The sequence below is a fragment of the Vulpes vulpes genome, chromosome 1 (assembly GCF_048418805.1).
Source record: "Vulpes vulpes isolate BD-2025 chromosome 1, VulVul3, whole genome shotgun sequence".
In the NCBI taxonomy this organism is placed as follows: domain Eukaryota; kingdom Metazoa; phylum Chordata; class Mammalia; order Carnivora; family Canidae; genus Vulpes; species Vulpes vulpes.
The window spans coordinates 129,999,122-130,013,718 of record NC_132780.1 but is presented as its reverse complement, the minus strand read 5'-3'; the positions used below and the strand labels follow the sequence as shown (position 1 = coordinate 130,013,718).

Genomic DNA, 14,597 nt, shown 5'->3' with positions numbered 1-14,597 from the left:
GGAAATGGTGGGCCCCGGGCTGGGCTGTCCCCCATCCGTCCCCGTCTCCCAGGCCCAGGCTCGCCCCGGGAGCTGCGGGAGCGGGCTCTGGACTCCGCGTCAGGGCCGAGGATTTGCTCCGCCCCCACCCCGCCAGCTGTCACGAGGGAGGCCAGGTACCTCTGCATCCGTCCGCCCACTCAACAAGCCATCCCAGCTCCCTCCGGAACCAAGTCCTTCCTGGTTTTCATTCATTTGTATTCGGGCTAAAGAGCGCTCCTCCAGCCGCTCCCGCCCCCTGCTGCGCCGCCGCAGCCCGGCCTCGGCCTTCAGTGCTCAGGCCCCACCTCCTTCGCTCGGCCCCGGGCTCACCCTCCCGTGGGCCCGGCCCCCGCCGCCGTCTCCACGGCGACCACAGCAGCGCCCCGCCTCCGCACCCCGGGAAGGCCGCCTCCGAGAGGGTCACCGAGGCCACCGAGGCCACCGACACACGGGGCTCTGCGCGCGCACTGGCCGCGCCCCGCCGCGGAGCCGGGGGTAACAGCCCGGAGCAGGCCGGAGCGGCACGGACGGCCCTGAGGCCACGCGGGGCCGAAGGCCACGGCTCCCGGCCCCCTCCGGCCCCCCCTCCCGGCCCCTCCCCGGCCTCCCCCAGCCCCCCCGGCCCCCGCCGCGCCCCCCGGCCCCCCCTCCAGGCCCCCCCCCCGGCCCCGGAATACCAGCCCTGTGTTCCCTCCGGCTCCGCGCTCGGCCTCGGGTGACTCCTCGGGGCGCGCAGCTCAGTTATCCCTAACTCCCGAGTGCTGGGACTCTCAGCTGCGATTATGTTCCAGGGAGGGGTTCCGAGGACTCTGTGAAATTCCCTCCTAACTCCCTTGGGCCCCTTCGCTCCAAGAGGAGCGATTCTCCGCGCTGATTCTCCTCTACCAGCTGCTGCCAGGCGCTCCTCCCCGCCTTCATCACTCTTGACTTTTCTTACTTCGTACATCCCAAGGCTCCGGAAGCGCAGGGGCTGCTTTCCTTTCGTGTTTCTTCTTTGCCGTGCGTCTTCCTTGGCACGAGTCTCCGTCCCTCTCTTCCCGTCGTCCCCATCAGGTCCCCGAGGCCGGCGGACTCTTGGCTGGTCCGGGACCGTGAGCAGGGAGCGCTCCCGCGGGGCCGCAGCCCGAACCCCCAGACTGGCCATGAGAGCGGGCGGCTCGCTCCCGTACTCCCAGCGCTTCCCATAGCTCCGCACCCCTTAACGTCAAACCCGAGTCTCCGAGACTGACCTGGAGCGGCAGGCGGTGACCCGGCAGGTGGAGGAGCGCGGCCGCCTCGCCCCGCCTCCGCTCGCTCCCGCCGGGCGGGCCCGGTAGCGCCGCAGCGCCGCCTTCCGAGGGAGCCGCGCGGTTCTGGGCGCCCGTCAGGGGTGCACGCCTGGGCCCCACGCCGGCCGGGGCTCCCCGGGGTTTCTGCCCAGCACCCGGCGGAGACCCGAGCTCGGCCTGGGGGCCGCCCCCGCATCCTCCCGGGGGCCCTGAGGTGCAGTGAAGCTCGGAGGGCGAGCGCTCGGCGCCGGGCCTGTGGGCGCGGGAGATGAGGGTGGGGCGGGCAGGGGAGAGGTGCGGGCTACCCGGAGCCCAGAGGCCCCTGCACTGAAGAGGTCGCTGGGCACCCGGTGGCCTCGCTTTGGGATTTCTGACTGTCCCACGTTTCCCCATCTTGGAAGAGGTACCACCAATCACCTCCTTGTGCAAGCCTATCCCGACTTTCCCTCTTCTATTTTCAGTCTAACTCCAAATCTGTCCAGTCTTCCTTCTAAGGATGCCGGAGTCCTTCATTTCTGGGGGCCCCTGCCTCCCCTCCGCTAGACCAGGCCGCCACCTTGTGACTGGACCCTGCAATAGCTTCCTAACCGGTTTCCCCGCCTCCGCAGTCTTGGGCCAACAGAACAATGATCTTGCCGCTCCTTTGGTCAGTGCGTTGGACGCCCCAGGAGCTCCCCTTCCCCCCGTTATTCTTTGTTGTCTTCCCCACTAGACTGCTCTGCGAGGGCAGGGATCTTGTGCAATGTTGTATCCCAACACCTGATACACTTCTGTAGGATAAATATGAAAGTTTCCCTCCCATTCCCCTCTTGCCCGAGTTCTGTTCCCAAGCCAGGATGTTAGGCTTTAGAGTGGCCGTGGGTGAGGACACTCTGTCCTTCTGGCTATTTTGGCACTGATTTCCACCCCAAATGGGTGTTACCTGTCTCCTTCCTCTTGACCAATTTCTCTTCCACTAATATAAGCCCCCAACTGAAGGCTGTTAGGCAGTCATGCATTTTACCGCAGGCCTTGAAGGTAGCCGGAGTATGGGCGCGGAGTATGGGTGCCTTCCCAGCACCTCTCAAGCCCTGTACGTGATCCCCTTAATAGTGCTGGTCAGGATGAGCTTGGTGTTTGGTAAGTGGCTGTAAAGGCCTCCTGGTCTGCTGGATAGAGAAACCCACAGACACCAGGTGTCTGGGTACATCTGCCCAGGATGGTCAGGTAAACCCAGGCAGGAGGAGAGGTGGGATGGATGGGCTTGGTGGGATAATGCCTAGGGACTGGTGATGGGCTGATGTTCACTCTGAGGGATATTTCTTGGTATCACTCCAGGGCTGTCTCAATAGCAGTGACCTGATGGAGATACTGAAGGGACCCCATTCAAATGTGGGGCAGTGCAGAATAGGGAGGGTTCCGGGAACATGCTAAATGACAGAACCAGGATAGGATCCACAGAGTAGAACAAGCCTCAATCGAGCCTGATAATCTCTTTACTTGGCTGAAAAACAGGACTTATGTAGAAACAGGATTCAAAGTGTTTGTTCTCTATCTGCCTCGCACCAAGTGCTCCGCTGGGCCTGGGGATTCAGTAACATGTGGTCTGGGCCTGGAACCAGAGAAGAGGGAGGTGTACAGACATGTGGTTGGGGAGGGCTTTGGTAGACAAAGTTTAATAGGAATCTTTCCAGTGATAAGACCACCAAAGAAAGAATGTGGTGGTAGGTTGCTTGAAGTCTGCTGTTGGCACAAAGCATGGATTCCTCCTGTCCTGTGATGATGTGATCTTGTTTTCACTTCTGAACATTACAGATTAAGAAAGCATGTTCAGAATCAAGTCCATAGGAGTGGGGGGTCCCAGAGGAAGAACCAATCCTCACAGAACTGCCCAAAGCTGGAATGAGCTGCCCCTGCCTAACCTGTGAATGTAAAAGCTTACAGGGTGCTGGAAACACGTTAGTACCTCAAATGTATTGAATGAGTGAATGAATTTTTTATTGAGTTCTTTATTAGCCCAGAATGGAGATTTTAACAAGGACTAAAGTCTCTGGTAGAGGATTAAGCCAGATTTTTTTTTTTTTTTAAGATTTATTTATTCACAAGAGACACACAGACACTGAGGCAGAGACACAGGCAGAGGGAGAAGCAGACTCCATGCAGGGAGCCCCGATGTGGGACTCGATCCCAGGATCACGCCCTGAGCCAGAGGCAGACATTCAACGCTGAGCCACCCTGGCATCCCAAGCTGGATGCTTTTAAAGAATTGGTGGTTTTATGGTTTTCTGAGATGGGAAGATGGAGGGAACAGTGGGGTGACGAGCCTGGAACCTAAGTGGGTTTGGAGTCAGTGTTTCTCTGTGTTCTAGGTAATTTTGATCCTGAATTCCCTCATCCAGTTCAGTTCCCCAAATACCTGCGCTGCTATCGATGCCTCTTGGAGACCAAGGAGTTGGGATGCCTTCTGGGATCTGACATCTGCCTCGCCCCGCCTGGCAGCAGCTGCATGACTCTCCTCATAAAGAACAGTGAGCTGCTTGCCTTTGGCTCAGTCCATTACCAAATTGCATCACGGCTGCACCTCACCTTGGGGGTCCTGCAACCCCTAGACTCTGTTCCATCATTGTTTCTCTTTCCTTACCTTCAGAGCCACTCACTCTCTGTCTCTGCTTCCAACCTCTTGTTCCTTCAGCCTGCAGCTGACTGGCTTCTGCCTTCCTGACAGCACGGAGCCTTGGTCAGGGGGATCCTTGTGATCACCAGGTCCCCCAGTCTGTCCTCAGGCTGCCTTCTCCCTGCTTGTCAGCCACCGTTGCTACAGACATCTCTGCCTCGTCCACGGCTTTTTCCCAATCTCTTTCACTGGATCTCGCCTTATTCTCCTTGACCCTTCAGGGTTCATGTTCGCCAGAGTCTGGGCCTTAGCTATCTTGCTGCTCACTCTCCCCACAGGATTTGCTCTGCTTCCTCCTGAATTTGAATGTTAGGCCAAACTGTCATGTCGAATGGCCTCTGGACAGCTCCATTTCATTTTTTTCCTTTTTTCAAGATTTATTTATGATAGACACAGAGAGAGAGAGAGGCAGAGACACAGGCAGAGGGAGAAGCAGGCTCCATGCAGGGAGCCTGACATGGGACTCGATCCCAGGTGTCCAGGATCATGTTCTGGGCTGCAGGAGGCGCCAAACCGCTGAGCCACCCAGGCTGCCCCTTCTCTTATTTTTGATCCATTAAATGATGACAAACACCATTTCTTTGCAATCTGACCACTGATAAATACATCTCCCAACTTAGATGGTCTTGAAGTGCTGGTTCTTCCCCATCAAGACCCTACTCAGCCCCCTCCAACCATCCAACCATTGAATGGCTCTTTCCCACCAACCTTCCACGGAATCCATTGCTGGTGACTCCCTGGCATTCCCTGCCCCCTCCCAGTTTCAGGAATCTGCCTTTTGGGGGTCCAGGGAAGGGTATGGGAGCAGTGATGGTAAGTCCATGTGGAGTGAGAGGAAGGAGGGGTTTGAGGCTGTGCCCGGGAACTGGGACATCAGTTATCACTGGATGCTGCCATCCTTCCCCACAGGCAGCAGCGGTTCTGACATCATGGTGAGCGACTGCCGCCACAAGGAGCAGATGAGTGATTGTTCATATACCCGCTCTTCTCCAGTGTTTGGCTTCTGGATATTTTCTCGATGCTGCCTCCGGGAGTTCTGCAATAACCCTCAGAACAGAGTCTTCTACATTCCTTAGAATTTCTGCAAAGACTTTTGGAATAAAATCCTGCCAGTTGCCATCCGTCTTCTTGATTTCCAGTTGGCTGGCACAGCCAGGACAACTTCCAGTCCTTTTTACCAGCCCTCCCTGCCTCTCTCAAGTTACTGGCCCCCAGCCCTGTCTCTTAGTTGACACCCCTCAACCTCCCCCACCCCCATTCTGCCCCTCCCCCAGGCTCCCTCTCCAGAAGTCTGAGTTTTCCCTTCAAGTCCTCACGGTCTGACAGCTTTTGTCCTCTTCTCCCACCTCTCAGCTGCTTCTTTGCCCGGCTTTGCCCCATCTCCCACCACAAGCCAGTCTCACCTCAAGTCCCCAGGTGTTCCTCCCAAATAAATTGGTGTACGAACTCTATGGCTTGTCTCTCTTCTGGTAGTGGTGGAGGCTGAGGTCCTGCCTGACTGCCCCACTGTGGCAGCAGGTAAAGGGCTCCTGCTCTGCTGAGCTCTACTCCTGCCTGGTCTCCACATCATGGATTCAGTTCTAGGCGCAAAACAGTGAAAAGGAACTGGAAGCTCCGCACCGCAGTAAAGGCAAAAAGGGCAGTGGGGTGAAACCCAGAGCTGTGTGAGGATTGGAGGGGAGGTCCACAGGAGGAAAACAGGGATGCTGGTGGGAACGGAGCTGAGAGGCATGGGCCCAGGCAGAGGGTAGGGGAGGCATTCTGTGGAAGTCGCTAAGTCTAGTGGAGCCCAGGCCTGATCCTGGGCTCAGCTTCCCACTTCAACGGTGTGAGAAATTACTGCATTATTTTGGGCCTTGGGCTCCTCAGCCTGAGACTGTCCTCCAGTTTGACTTGCTAGAGTTGTATAAACCCAGACTTCCTTCTACCCTGAGGTCAGAGGTGATGAGGAAAGGTGCACCCAGGTTTTTGTACCTCCAACTTCTTCCTGACCTTTCAAACTATATTGGCACTTCCTGCCAGAGCACAGGCCAGTAAGGAGCCATGAAGCTCTGTTAACATATGTACAGAATGTTGTGTAAGTGCATGCTGTAGGATGCCATTTGTATCAAATGCCAACCAAATTCCTCTAAGCAGCGATTACTCAGGACAACAGCAACCAGGCTGAGTTGGGAGAAGTGCCTGGGAAGACAGGATGCACAAGGAAGCTCTGGGTGGTGATAAAGGCCTTTATACTGACAAGGACTGGTAACACAGCTGTGTGGTTTACAAAAACTCAAGTTATAGTATGTGGAAGCTTCTGTACGTTTTGCCAAAAAGGTTTAAAGATAGGCCACAGGGTCACCTTGCCTGGCTCAGTTGGCAGAGCACATCACTCTTGATCTTGGGGTCGTGAGTTCGAGCTCCATGTTGGGGATAGAGATTACTTTAAAAAGTAGTAATAATAAATATGTACATATACAAATGCCACAATCCATATGTACCTTTTCCCCCAAGGCATGTATCTATTTTGGAGGCTCTAATTTTCACTTGTACACACACTACATGCATTCTTTCAATCCTGAGGTACTATCCCTCCTTGACAGGTGACCAAAGTGAGGCAGAAACCAACTTGCCCAAGTGGCAGAGGAGCTGAGATTAGGCCTCCCAACCACAAAGCTGCACTACTTTTCATAAAAAGCACATCCCCAGCACTGAGTTAGATTCAGAATGGCAGGTACCTGGCTGCCCACAGCAGTGTGTTTACCAGCTGTATGGAAAAACTTATGAATATTTATTATTGCTTTCTGTATGCTTGTGCTTTTTCTTTTTTTTAAAGATTTATTTATTTATTCATAGAGACACACACAGAGAGAGAGAGAGAGGCAGAGACATAGGCAGAGGGAGAAGCAGGCTCCATGCAGGAAGCCTGACGTGGGACTTGATCCCGGGTCTCCAGGATCACGCCCTGGTCCGCAGGCAGTGCTAAACCGCTGCGCCACCGGGGCTGCCCGTTTGTGCTTTTTCCAAAAGTAAAATATTAAAATGAAAGATCTAACCATTGCAGCTCCATCTATGTATCACTGAACAACATCCACCCTAACTCCTTACTGAGGGGTTCTGGGTGCCAGGATCCTACAAAGAACAGCAGGCAAGAAGCCAGGTCCCTCAGTACCAGGTAACTCAGATACCTGGGCCGTTTGCTCTGCTCCTGAATTTTCCTGATTTATTTTTTCCCCCCCAACTTTCCTGATTTAAAAGCATTTTTCCTCCTCTCTTAGATAGAAAAGCCATCTAAGGGGTTTAACTTTCCAGGTTTTATAGGGCAAGTTTGTTTTCATTTTTGATTATTTTATTTTGAAGCAATCTCTACATCCAATGTGGGGCTTGAACTTAAAACTCCAAGATCGGCAGCTCTGGTGACCCAGGATTGAGTCCCACGGGCTTCCTACATGGAGCCTGCTTCTCCCTCTGCCTCGGTCTCTCTCTCTGTGTCTCTCATGAATAAATAAATACAATCTTTAAAAGAAAACAAAACAAAAAAAACCCATCCAAAATCAAGAGTCATATGTTCTACTGACTGAACCAGCCAGGCAGCCCTGTGGGGTAAGTCAAAGGTTGAGAGAAGTCATAATCCTCATAGCTGAACAGACCTCTAGCTAAGTGGAAGGTGGGATGTAATATAGGCTCTTTGGGAGCAAACCGTGAGGAAGCCACAAAGGCCAAGTGGAGTGGGTCAGGCTGTAGACGGTTTGATCCCCATGCCCAATCAACTTGAACTGGTCTATACTTGCCCATACCTGAGCCTGACCCCATAAACAGTGTGACACAGACTTAGCCCAGTCCATTTATTGTGGAGTTTGTGGAGAACAAGCAGGAGATGTGGAGCAGAGCAGGGGGGACCCTCTCCTCTCCCCTGGCATCTATGGAAGCGGGTTTCAGGACTCAGTGATGCGGAGTGGGGCTGAGACCATGGACTGCAACGAGAGGAGAGAAGCAGGTGACCAGGGCAGGGAGGTGGGAGTAGACAGAGTGGGGCAGGGACACCACAGTGCCTAGTAAGGAAACGTGCACATTAGTCTACCCTTCTTACTGCAAGTTCAGTCTGGTTCTCAAGGTAGGCATAGAACGTGATCTACAAACAGATCTGAACAGAGGCAGCAGGTGACCAGATTGGCAGAGGACTGGGAAGATGAGAGGCATGGCTGACTCCGGTGACCAGAAAGGGACCAGGAATCCACTGTGCCTTCCCCAGGCCAGCCTGGGCAGACTCTGAACTCATTATTTTCTAGGAGGTGCAGCACCCCAGTTTCTGGGAAGAAAATGACATTAAAGCCAGAGACACTGAAAATACAGGGGAATGGAGACCAGAGAAATCACAGAGCAGAGAAAGTAGGTGTTCTAGGACAGCACAGGGGGCTGTGGTGTTAGGGGAGAGATGCTGTAATGGAGTGAAATCCACAAGGCTCAGGCATCAGGGCTTAGTCCAGGGAAGAACCAAAAGTCCCGAACTGTTGAGAAACAAATATATGTGACGCAGGTCAGCAATGGATAAGCTCAGATTCAGGGGCAGGGTGGCCAGGTTACCCAGGCATTCAGGCTCCCCCACAGCATGGAAGCTGCGGAGGGGAAGTGAGAGGTTCAGGGCCCGGTAGAACCACTGGATCTGGGACTCAGAGAGGGGCAGGCCCCAGGTCCCAGCAGGGGGGTCAAGTGGGGAGCTGTGGAGCTGGGGGCTGGACCAGGAGTTGCAGTAATCATACTGGCAGCACTGGGCCTGGTACCAGTACTCCGGGAAGTAGGTATTGCGTTTTTCTTGGCAGCGGTAGGAATTATACTGTCCACAGCCTCGGATGAAGAAACGAATCTTGGTATCTGGAGAAGAGGGAACAGCTAATAACCCCCACTGTCTCCCACAGTCCCCAAACCTGATATACTCACCCTAGACTCTCCCAGTCCCTCACCCAGACCTGACTTCCATCCCAGACTCCTTCAGAAGGGGTCAGAAAAACTGGCTCAGTGGAACCCCCAAAACCCCAGACTCCTCCTTCCGGGATCCTGCTGTCCTCTTCCTGTACCACAGGCCCTAAGCAGCCCTCATTTAGGAGAGGAAAGGAGACTGGGCCATGGGCTATCCCACCAGCAGCCCCTTCCTGGGGCTTGACTTACCATAATAGATGGTGATCACCATGCATGGTGACGTGCTGCTGATGGTACACTTCTCTGAGCCTGAAATGCACCCTGTAGAAGGGTCTTCTAAGAGGCAGAGGTGGCAGGTCCGGACTTCAGGACCAGGAGCTGCAGAAGCAGAAGACAGGAGGGATGGGAGTGTTGGCTCATTCCAAGTTCTCTGCCTTGCAGGCAACCCGTGAACCAGGGCTACAACCCCACCCCTCTCAGGACTCAGTCACCCTTCTCTCCTTGCCCCTGGGCCCCCACTTACCTTTTCCCACTGCGAAGCCCACCATGACCAGCACACCTACAAGCATATGGGCTTTCATGATGGAATTCTGGGGAGAAGGGCAGTCCCTGAGGGGTATTCTGAAACCCCACCTTCCTGTGACCATGCTCCTTGATCCTGAGCTGCAGAGTGGTTTTGATAGACAGTTTGAGCAGGAGCTACTGCAGGGGCAGAGCTATATTCCTTGACTGGGGGAGGAAGTTATTAACTTGGCTGGAGGACAGTGCGTCCTCACCCACAAGCGTCGGGTTCCTGAACGTGGGTACAGTGGCCCAGACAAAGGACACCTGGGCCTTTATCCAGCTATTGTTGTTCCTCATGTCATGAAAATATCTATTCCCACACCTCAAGGGTCCATGGATCAGCTTCTACCTCTGGTATCACCTGCTGTCCTCCCCATTCAATAAAACCAGTCCCTATAGTGCTGGGAAAAACTGGCCAGGTACCTAGGATCTCTTCTTCAGAGATGAGCATGTCTTAGCTCCCCCAGCAGGGGGCGAACAGACACCACCCAGCAGCAATTCTGAACCTCATTCTCTCTCCACCCCTTAGAGTTCTGTTTGCCAGAACCAGGGCCCTGTAAAATAAAAACTGGAAGATTTTTGTTGTTGACTATACTCCTTACAGTACAAATATACAGCCATAGGTGGCCAAAAAAGAACAAATATGTCTCTAGTTTTTGAAATCTGATCTTCCCCTGGGTCTTTTCCTTGTGCCTTGCACATCTCCACATCTGATACTAGAAATTCTGCTCTACTGCTAAGAATATCACCCAAATCCAGTGGGCACAAATCTGAATCTGTGCTGGTTTTCACGTTGAGGGTAGGCTGGGCCATGAGGGCCCCTGGAATGAAGCACAGCAGTACCCTCCCGTCCCCCAACCCCAAGCACCAGCAGACCAGCTCATGGCCTTTTCTTCCACTTTATTTCATATTCCCACCACAATGACTCCTTTAATTTAAACTAAAAACCATAGAGGGTTCCTGAAAGGGTGGCAGCAAAGGATCGGAGATGTCAAAGACTGAGGGACAGGTAGGGTGGGGAATCAGCGAATCGTCTTGACTGGGCTCTTGAAGTTGCTGGCGGCTTGAAGCTGCAGCTGGTAGGCCATTGGATGGATCTTGAAACCGTAGAGCCTGGGCAGGGGCAGAGGTCAGAGAGGCAGCAAGGTGAGCCCTACCCTGGCCCTGTCAGCAGCCTGTATTTCCACCTCCCCACCTCAGCTTCTCCATGAGTCTGCTCAGTGCTTAAGGACAGTGGCTCCCAAACATCTTCCCTCTAGAATACTAGGAAATGTACCTTCAACAACCATTAAAACTCAAATTCTAGCCTACTTTAAACACACATACATACACGCATGTAATTGCATCTATGTGTGTGCGCATATTCATACTTGTTTCAATATGATACCAAACTGTGCTTCTAAACTACTTTCTCCTGGCAAAAGGTTGAACACCCAAGATGATGACAAGAACAGTTATCATTTGAATGGTGACTTCAAGTGCCAATATGATTCGAAGCACCTCACTACTTAAATGTGCCCTGTCAGTCAAGTACTGTCATCACCCCCGTTTCATGGATAAGGGAACTGAGGCACAGGCAGGCAAACACCTTCCCCAAGGTCACTCGCTCTGGGAGAAGCAAACCTCAAGAAAGGACCATGCCCTGTCCTCCCTTCTCTCTGGGGAATCCCAAACCTTTCCTTTGACCCTGGGTAACTCTATCCCTGCTCCCCACCTGGGCACAAACTGGTTCGCGGGCCGCTTGGGCCGGTACTCGGGGTGCACCATGAAGAGCATGTGAGGGAAACCGGTGCCGAAGTAGGCGCCATCCGTGTGATGGTGCCTCGATGACTTGGGTGTGTACACGTCCATGCACTTGGGGCAGTAGAGCTTCACCATGGCCTCACCTGGGATGTCCGAAAGGCCTGGGAGACAGCTAGACTCAGCAGGCCAGGCACCCCCGAGCCTGCCCCACCACCCTCCCAGACTCAGGCTCAGACTTGCTGAGCCCCATCTCCTTCCCAGAGGACTGGCCATTTCATGAGGCCTCCTTTCCCTTCTCCAACACTCACCGATGGGAAGCATTGGCTGGTTCTCACAGTACACACGGGGACAGTAGCCAAAGTCTCCCTGCTGGTACTTTTCCAACTGAGGTGAATAAAATGAAAGGGGCCAGTGGGTAGGTATGAAAAGAAGAGGCAATCCCCTCCTCAGTCCAACCCACATTGCTCTGTCCTCCACTCCTGCCTCCTTCCATCCAGATGCCCCTTTTAAGCTGGCCAGATGGGCCCTCCTACTCCCCTGCTTCCTTTTTTCCAGGTAGGCAAGTTACAGACCATCAGAGCCATTTGCTGTTTGTTCCCTGAGGAAGAGGCAGACTGCAAAAAATTCCTGTGCAAGGTCACGTCTCCCTCCCTGAAAATACCTCAGTCAGCACAACCCCAATTAGGATTTAATTCCCAGGCCCAGGTTCTGGGGTTCTTCCCCCTCCTTTTTTTTTCTTAAAGATTTTATTTATTCACGAGAGACAGAAAGAGAGACAGACATAGGCAACAGAAGAGGCATGTTCCCTGCGGAGAGCCCAATGCGGGACTCAATCCCAGGACCCCAGGATCACAACCTGAGCCGAAGGCAGACGCTCAGCCTCTGAGCCACCCAGGCGCCCTCTTACCCTCTTCTTAGCTACAATCTGTGACAAGTTTGAAAACGTGACTCCTTGCTGCAAGAACCTGTTTCCCTTACTACCTCAGAGGAGTCAAGTGGGAGCAGAGAGGCCTCACCATCTGGGCGATGCCACGGTTGGTGAGGATATAGCGGGCGTGGATCAATCCATAAAGCATCTCGGCTGCCTGCTCAATCAGGTCGCTCTGGTTGGGGTTGTCTTCCAGCTCTTCATCTGAAACATGGTCGCAGCCAATTGCAATCACTTGTTTTACAGCTTTCTTAGGTGCCCCATCCACCTCCAGGGCTGCTGGCTACTCATCTTTGTGCCACCCATCACCTGGGCATTTGACCCAGAAACCTGGGCCTCTGGCCCTTCCACCCACCCAAGGCAGCTCTGCCTTCTCTCTACACCTCTTTAGCCTTTACTCTCTTCTCTCCCTCCCAACTCTCTCAACACATAAATGAAAAAGATCAACACAGAAGCTGGAACTCTAGACTGAAAGGTGCAAGGCAAGACAGGTAAGCAGGAAAGGAGATCCATGAGGAAACTAACATTAAGGGAGAGAGCCAAGTTACAGGATCAGAGTGTAGAATCAGACTGTTTATGTCACAAATCCAGGCAAAAGTCAGATGAGGGAGCAAAATAAAGTACAGAACTTAGGACAAAGGCAATCAGAGAACCAAAAGAAATTTAGAAATTCAAGAAGCAGATCAACAGGAATTTGGGAGAAAAAAGAAAAACCACACACACACACACACACACAAAGACAACCCTGAGGATGCCTCACCAGGCTCCAGGTCCAAGATCATGTCTAGAGCTTGTCGATAGTGAGGCACCTGCTCATTGAGTCCAGTGAGATTGAATTTATCCTGGATGTAGTCTTCATCCACCTGTCAGGATGTGGAAGTCAAGAAGAAACCCATAGCAGAATCCTCAGCTTTGATCTGGGCACACTGCTCTAATTGGTGCCTTGTTCCCAACACAACTGCTTCTGTTTTCCCTAATTCCCCACACCAACTCAGCAGAAGTCCTTGAGTCTCTCTCCCCAGTTCACATACACTGCCTTCCTATAAAAGCTCTGGCTTTTCTTTCCCAAGGATAAGCAGCTACAACAATCTCTTCCTTAACGAGACACTCCTTTTAAAATCCTTGTTCCTATTCTTGATCCCATCTCTACAGACCAGTTTTGTCCTCTCCTTACAGGCAGCTAGAACTCTAAGAAAAGCAGGGACTAAACAGCTTGGGTCCTGTGGACAGTTATAATCCATTATATCATTAGCACGAAACTTTGCCTGTTACAAAACATTTTCGTAAACGGCATTTTAATCCTAATAGGCTCCCAAATTAAGCACTACTAGTACAAGCCTAACAATAATAATAATAATAACAACAGTAGTAGTAGTAATAAAGTTGACTTTTCCAATATTACACTGCTGGACGGTAACAGGCTTGGGATGGGCAAGTCTTGCCACTTCACAAATTAGTGAGGGGAGTTACTGAAGGGACTCTTCCTTGACAGGAAAAAGTTTCTATGACAGCCTGTAAGAGAAGTAGAAGCTAAATATGTGGAAAAACATACAGCCAAACTTTGTGAGGACATGCTGGGGGATTGAGAACTCACTTCACAAAAGAATTCATTGCCACGGAGCCCACAGAACCAGGATATCCAAGACACCTCCTCTGAGCTGCTCATCTTCACGTCAGCTGGGAAAAAAAAAAGGGGGGGGGGGTAAAAAAAAAAAAAAGAGGGTAAACAAAGTCCAAGCTCTCCCACCCTGCCTCTGGTACCTTCCCTCCTCCCCACACTCTGCTCCCCGACCATGGAAGAATTTGGAGCCCCCTTTTCTTAAAGGATCCTAGACCCTGGCGCACCTCCCTCCAATTCCTCTTATTCACTAGAGGCTCTTTGGAGTCCCACCACTTCTGAAGAACCGACAGGTCTTGGCCCACCCGTCCTACCCACATCCCTAACAATCCCGAAAACCAGCACCCTCTCCTCTTTACGTCAAGTCCCTCCCTCGCAGGGCTCTCCGCTCGAGATCCTTACCCCGCAGGTCTCTGCATGTCCCCCACACCTTTCCCAAGGGTTCCGAAGTTTATCCTTTCCAAGCAAAAGCCAGGACCCTTTCCCCTCACGACCTGGAGGTGGCCCTGAGTCCCTCTCACAGGAGTCCCCACACCCCGCCTCTGAGGCCAACCCTCCCTCCCCCGGAGCCGGACCGGGTCACTTCCTTCCCCACCCCCACACCAACGCGCGGAGACCCCATGTGCCGCGCCTAAGGACGGGAGACTCGACACGGCAACGACCTCAGACTCACCGGCTGGGCGGGGACCGGGACCGGGACCGGGGTGGGGGAGGGGAGTTGCTGCTTCCAAAGAACCGCGACGGCTACAGCGCAGGCCGCGGACCCGACCGCGGCAGGCGAAGTAGCGGGGGGGGGGGGAGGGGGCGGTGTGTGTGGAAATTGGGGAGGGTGGGGAGAGGGCAACGCGCAAGCGCCAAGGGTCGGGCGCCGCAGTGAACGCCGGGTAATGGAGTCCCAGGTAA

General features: G+C 53.3%; 3 protein-coding genes and 1 long non-coding RNA gene across 5 annotated transcripts; 1 reads left to right on the top strand and 3 right to left on the bottom strand.

Annotated features, from left to right (window-relative positions):
- The first annotated feature begins 2,233 nt into the window (after nt 1–2,233).
- On the top strand, nt 2,234–5,495 carry LY6G5C (lymphocyte antigen 6 family member G5C). Its single transcript, XM_025990442.2, is given in 3 exon segments — nt 2,234–2,432; nt 3,638–3,800; nt 4,859–5,495. Coding segments are annotated over 3 exon segments (474 nt in total). The 5' UTR covers nt 2,234–2,281; the 3' UTR covers nt 5,019–5,495.
- Nucleotides 3,340–5,522, bottom strand: LOC140594562 (uncharacterized). Its single transcript, XR_011995490.1, has 2 exons — nt 5,346–5,522; nt 3,340–5,032 (listed from the first exon to the last, which is right to left on the bottom strand). It is a non-coding gene; the product is annotated as an uncharacterized lncRNA (long non-coding RNA).
- Nucleotides 5,523–7,755: 2,233 nt separating this feature from the next.
- Nucleotides 7,756–9,961, bottom strand: LY6G5B (lymphocyte antigen 6 family member G5B). The gene is made up of 3 exons (XM_025990439.2): nt 9,365–9,961; nt 9,091–9,219; nt 7,756–8,796 (listed from the first exon to the last, which is right to left on the bottom strand). Exons 1-3 carry the CDS (start codon nt 9,486–9,488, stop codon nt 8,396–8,398), a joined length of 654 nt encoding a protein of 217 aa, XP_025846224.1. The 5' UTR covers nt 9,489–9,961; the 3' UTR covers nt 7,756–8,395.
- A 327-nt stretch (nt 9,962–10,288) lies between these two features.
- On the bottom strand, nt 10,289–14,503 carry CSNK2B (casein kinase 2 beta). Of its 2 annotated transcripts, none has more exons than XM_025990440.2 (7): nt 14,368–14,503; nt 13,671–13,753; nt 12,837–12,939; nt 12,165–12,280; nt 11,457–11,532; nt 11,120–11,309; nt 10,289–10,518 (listed from the first exon to the last, which is right to left on the bottom strand). In XM_025990440.2, exons 2-7 carry the CDS (start codon nt 13,740–13,742, stop codon nt 10,428–10,430), a joined length of 648 nt encoding a protein of 215 aa, XP_025846225.1. In that variant the 5' UTR covers nt 13,743–13,753; nt 14,368–14,503; the 3' UTR covers nt 10,289–10,427. The 2 variants fall into 2 exon arrangements, with proteins under 2 accessions (XP_025846225.1, XP_025846226.1); XM_025990441.2 differs by lacking the exon at nt 14,368–14,503 and adding an exon at nt 14,097–14,363.
- Nucleotides 14,504–14,597: the final 94 nt, after the last annotated feature.

Bases quoted from the DNA above. Each gene is read 5' to 3' on its own strand.
- CSNK2B (XM_025990440.2), bottom strand. From the start codon at position 13,742: ATGAGCAGCTCAGAGGAGGTGTCTTGGATATCCTGGTTCTGTGGGCTC. The intron at 12,940-13,670 runs GTGAGTTCTCAA...ACATCCTGACAG, and splicing joins GCAATGAATTCTTTTGTGAA to GTGGATGAAGACTACATCCA. The intron at 12,281-12,836 runs GTGAGGCATCCT...ACCATGTTTCAG, and splicing joins GATCTTGGACCTGGAGCCTG to ATGAAGAGCTGGAAGACAAC.
- LY6G5B (XM_025990439.2), bottom strand. From the start codon at position 9,488: ATGGTCACAGGAAGGTGGGGTTTCAGAATACCCCTCAGGGACTGCCCT. The intron at 9,220-9,364 runs GTAAGTGGGGGC...CTGCTTCTGCAG, and splicing joins GGGCTTCGCAGTGGGAAAAG to CTCCTGGTCCTGAAGTCCGG. The intron at 8,797-9,090 runs GTAAGTCAAGCC...CCTCTTCTCCAG, and splicing joins GGTGATCACCATCTATTATG to ATACCAAGATTCGTTTCTTC.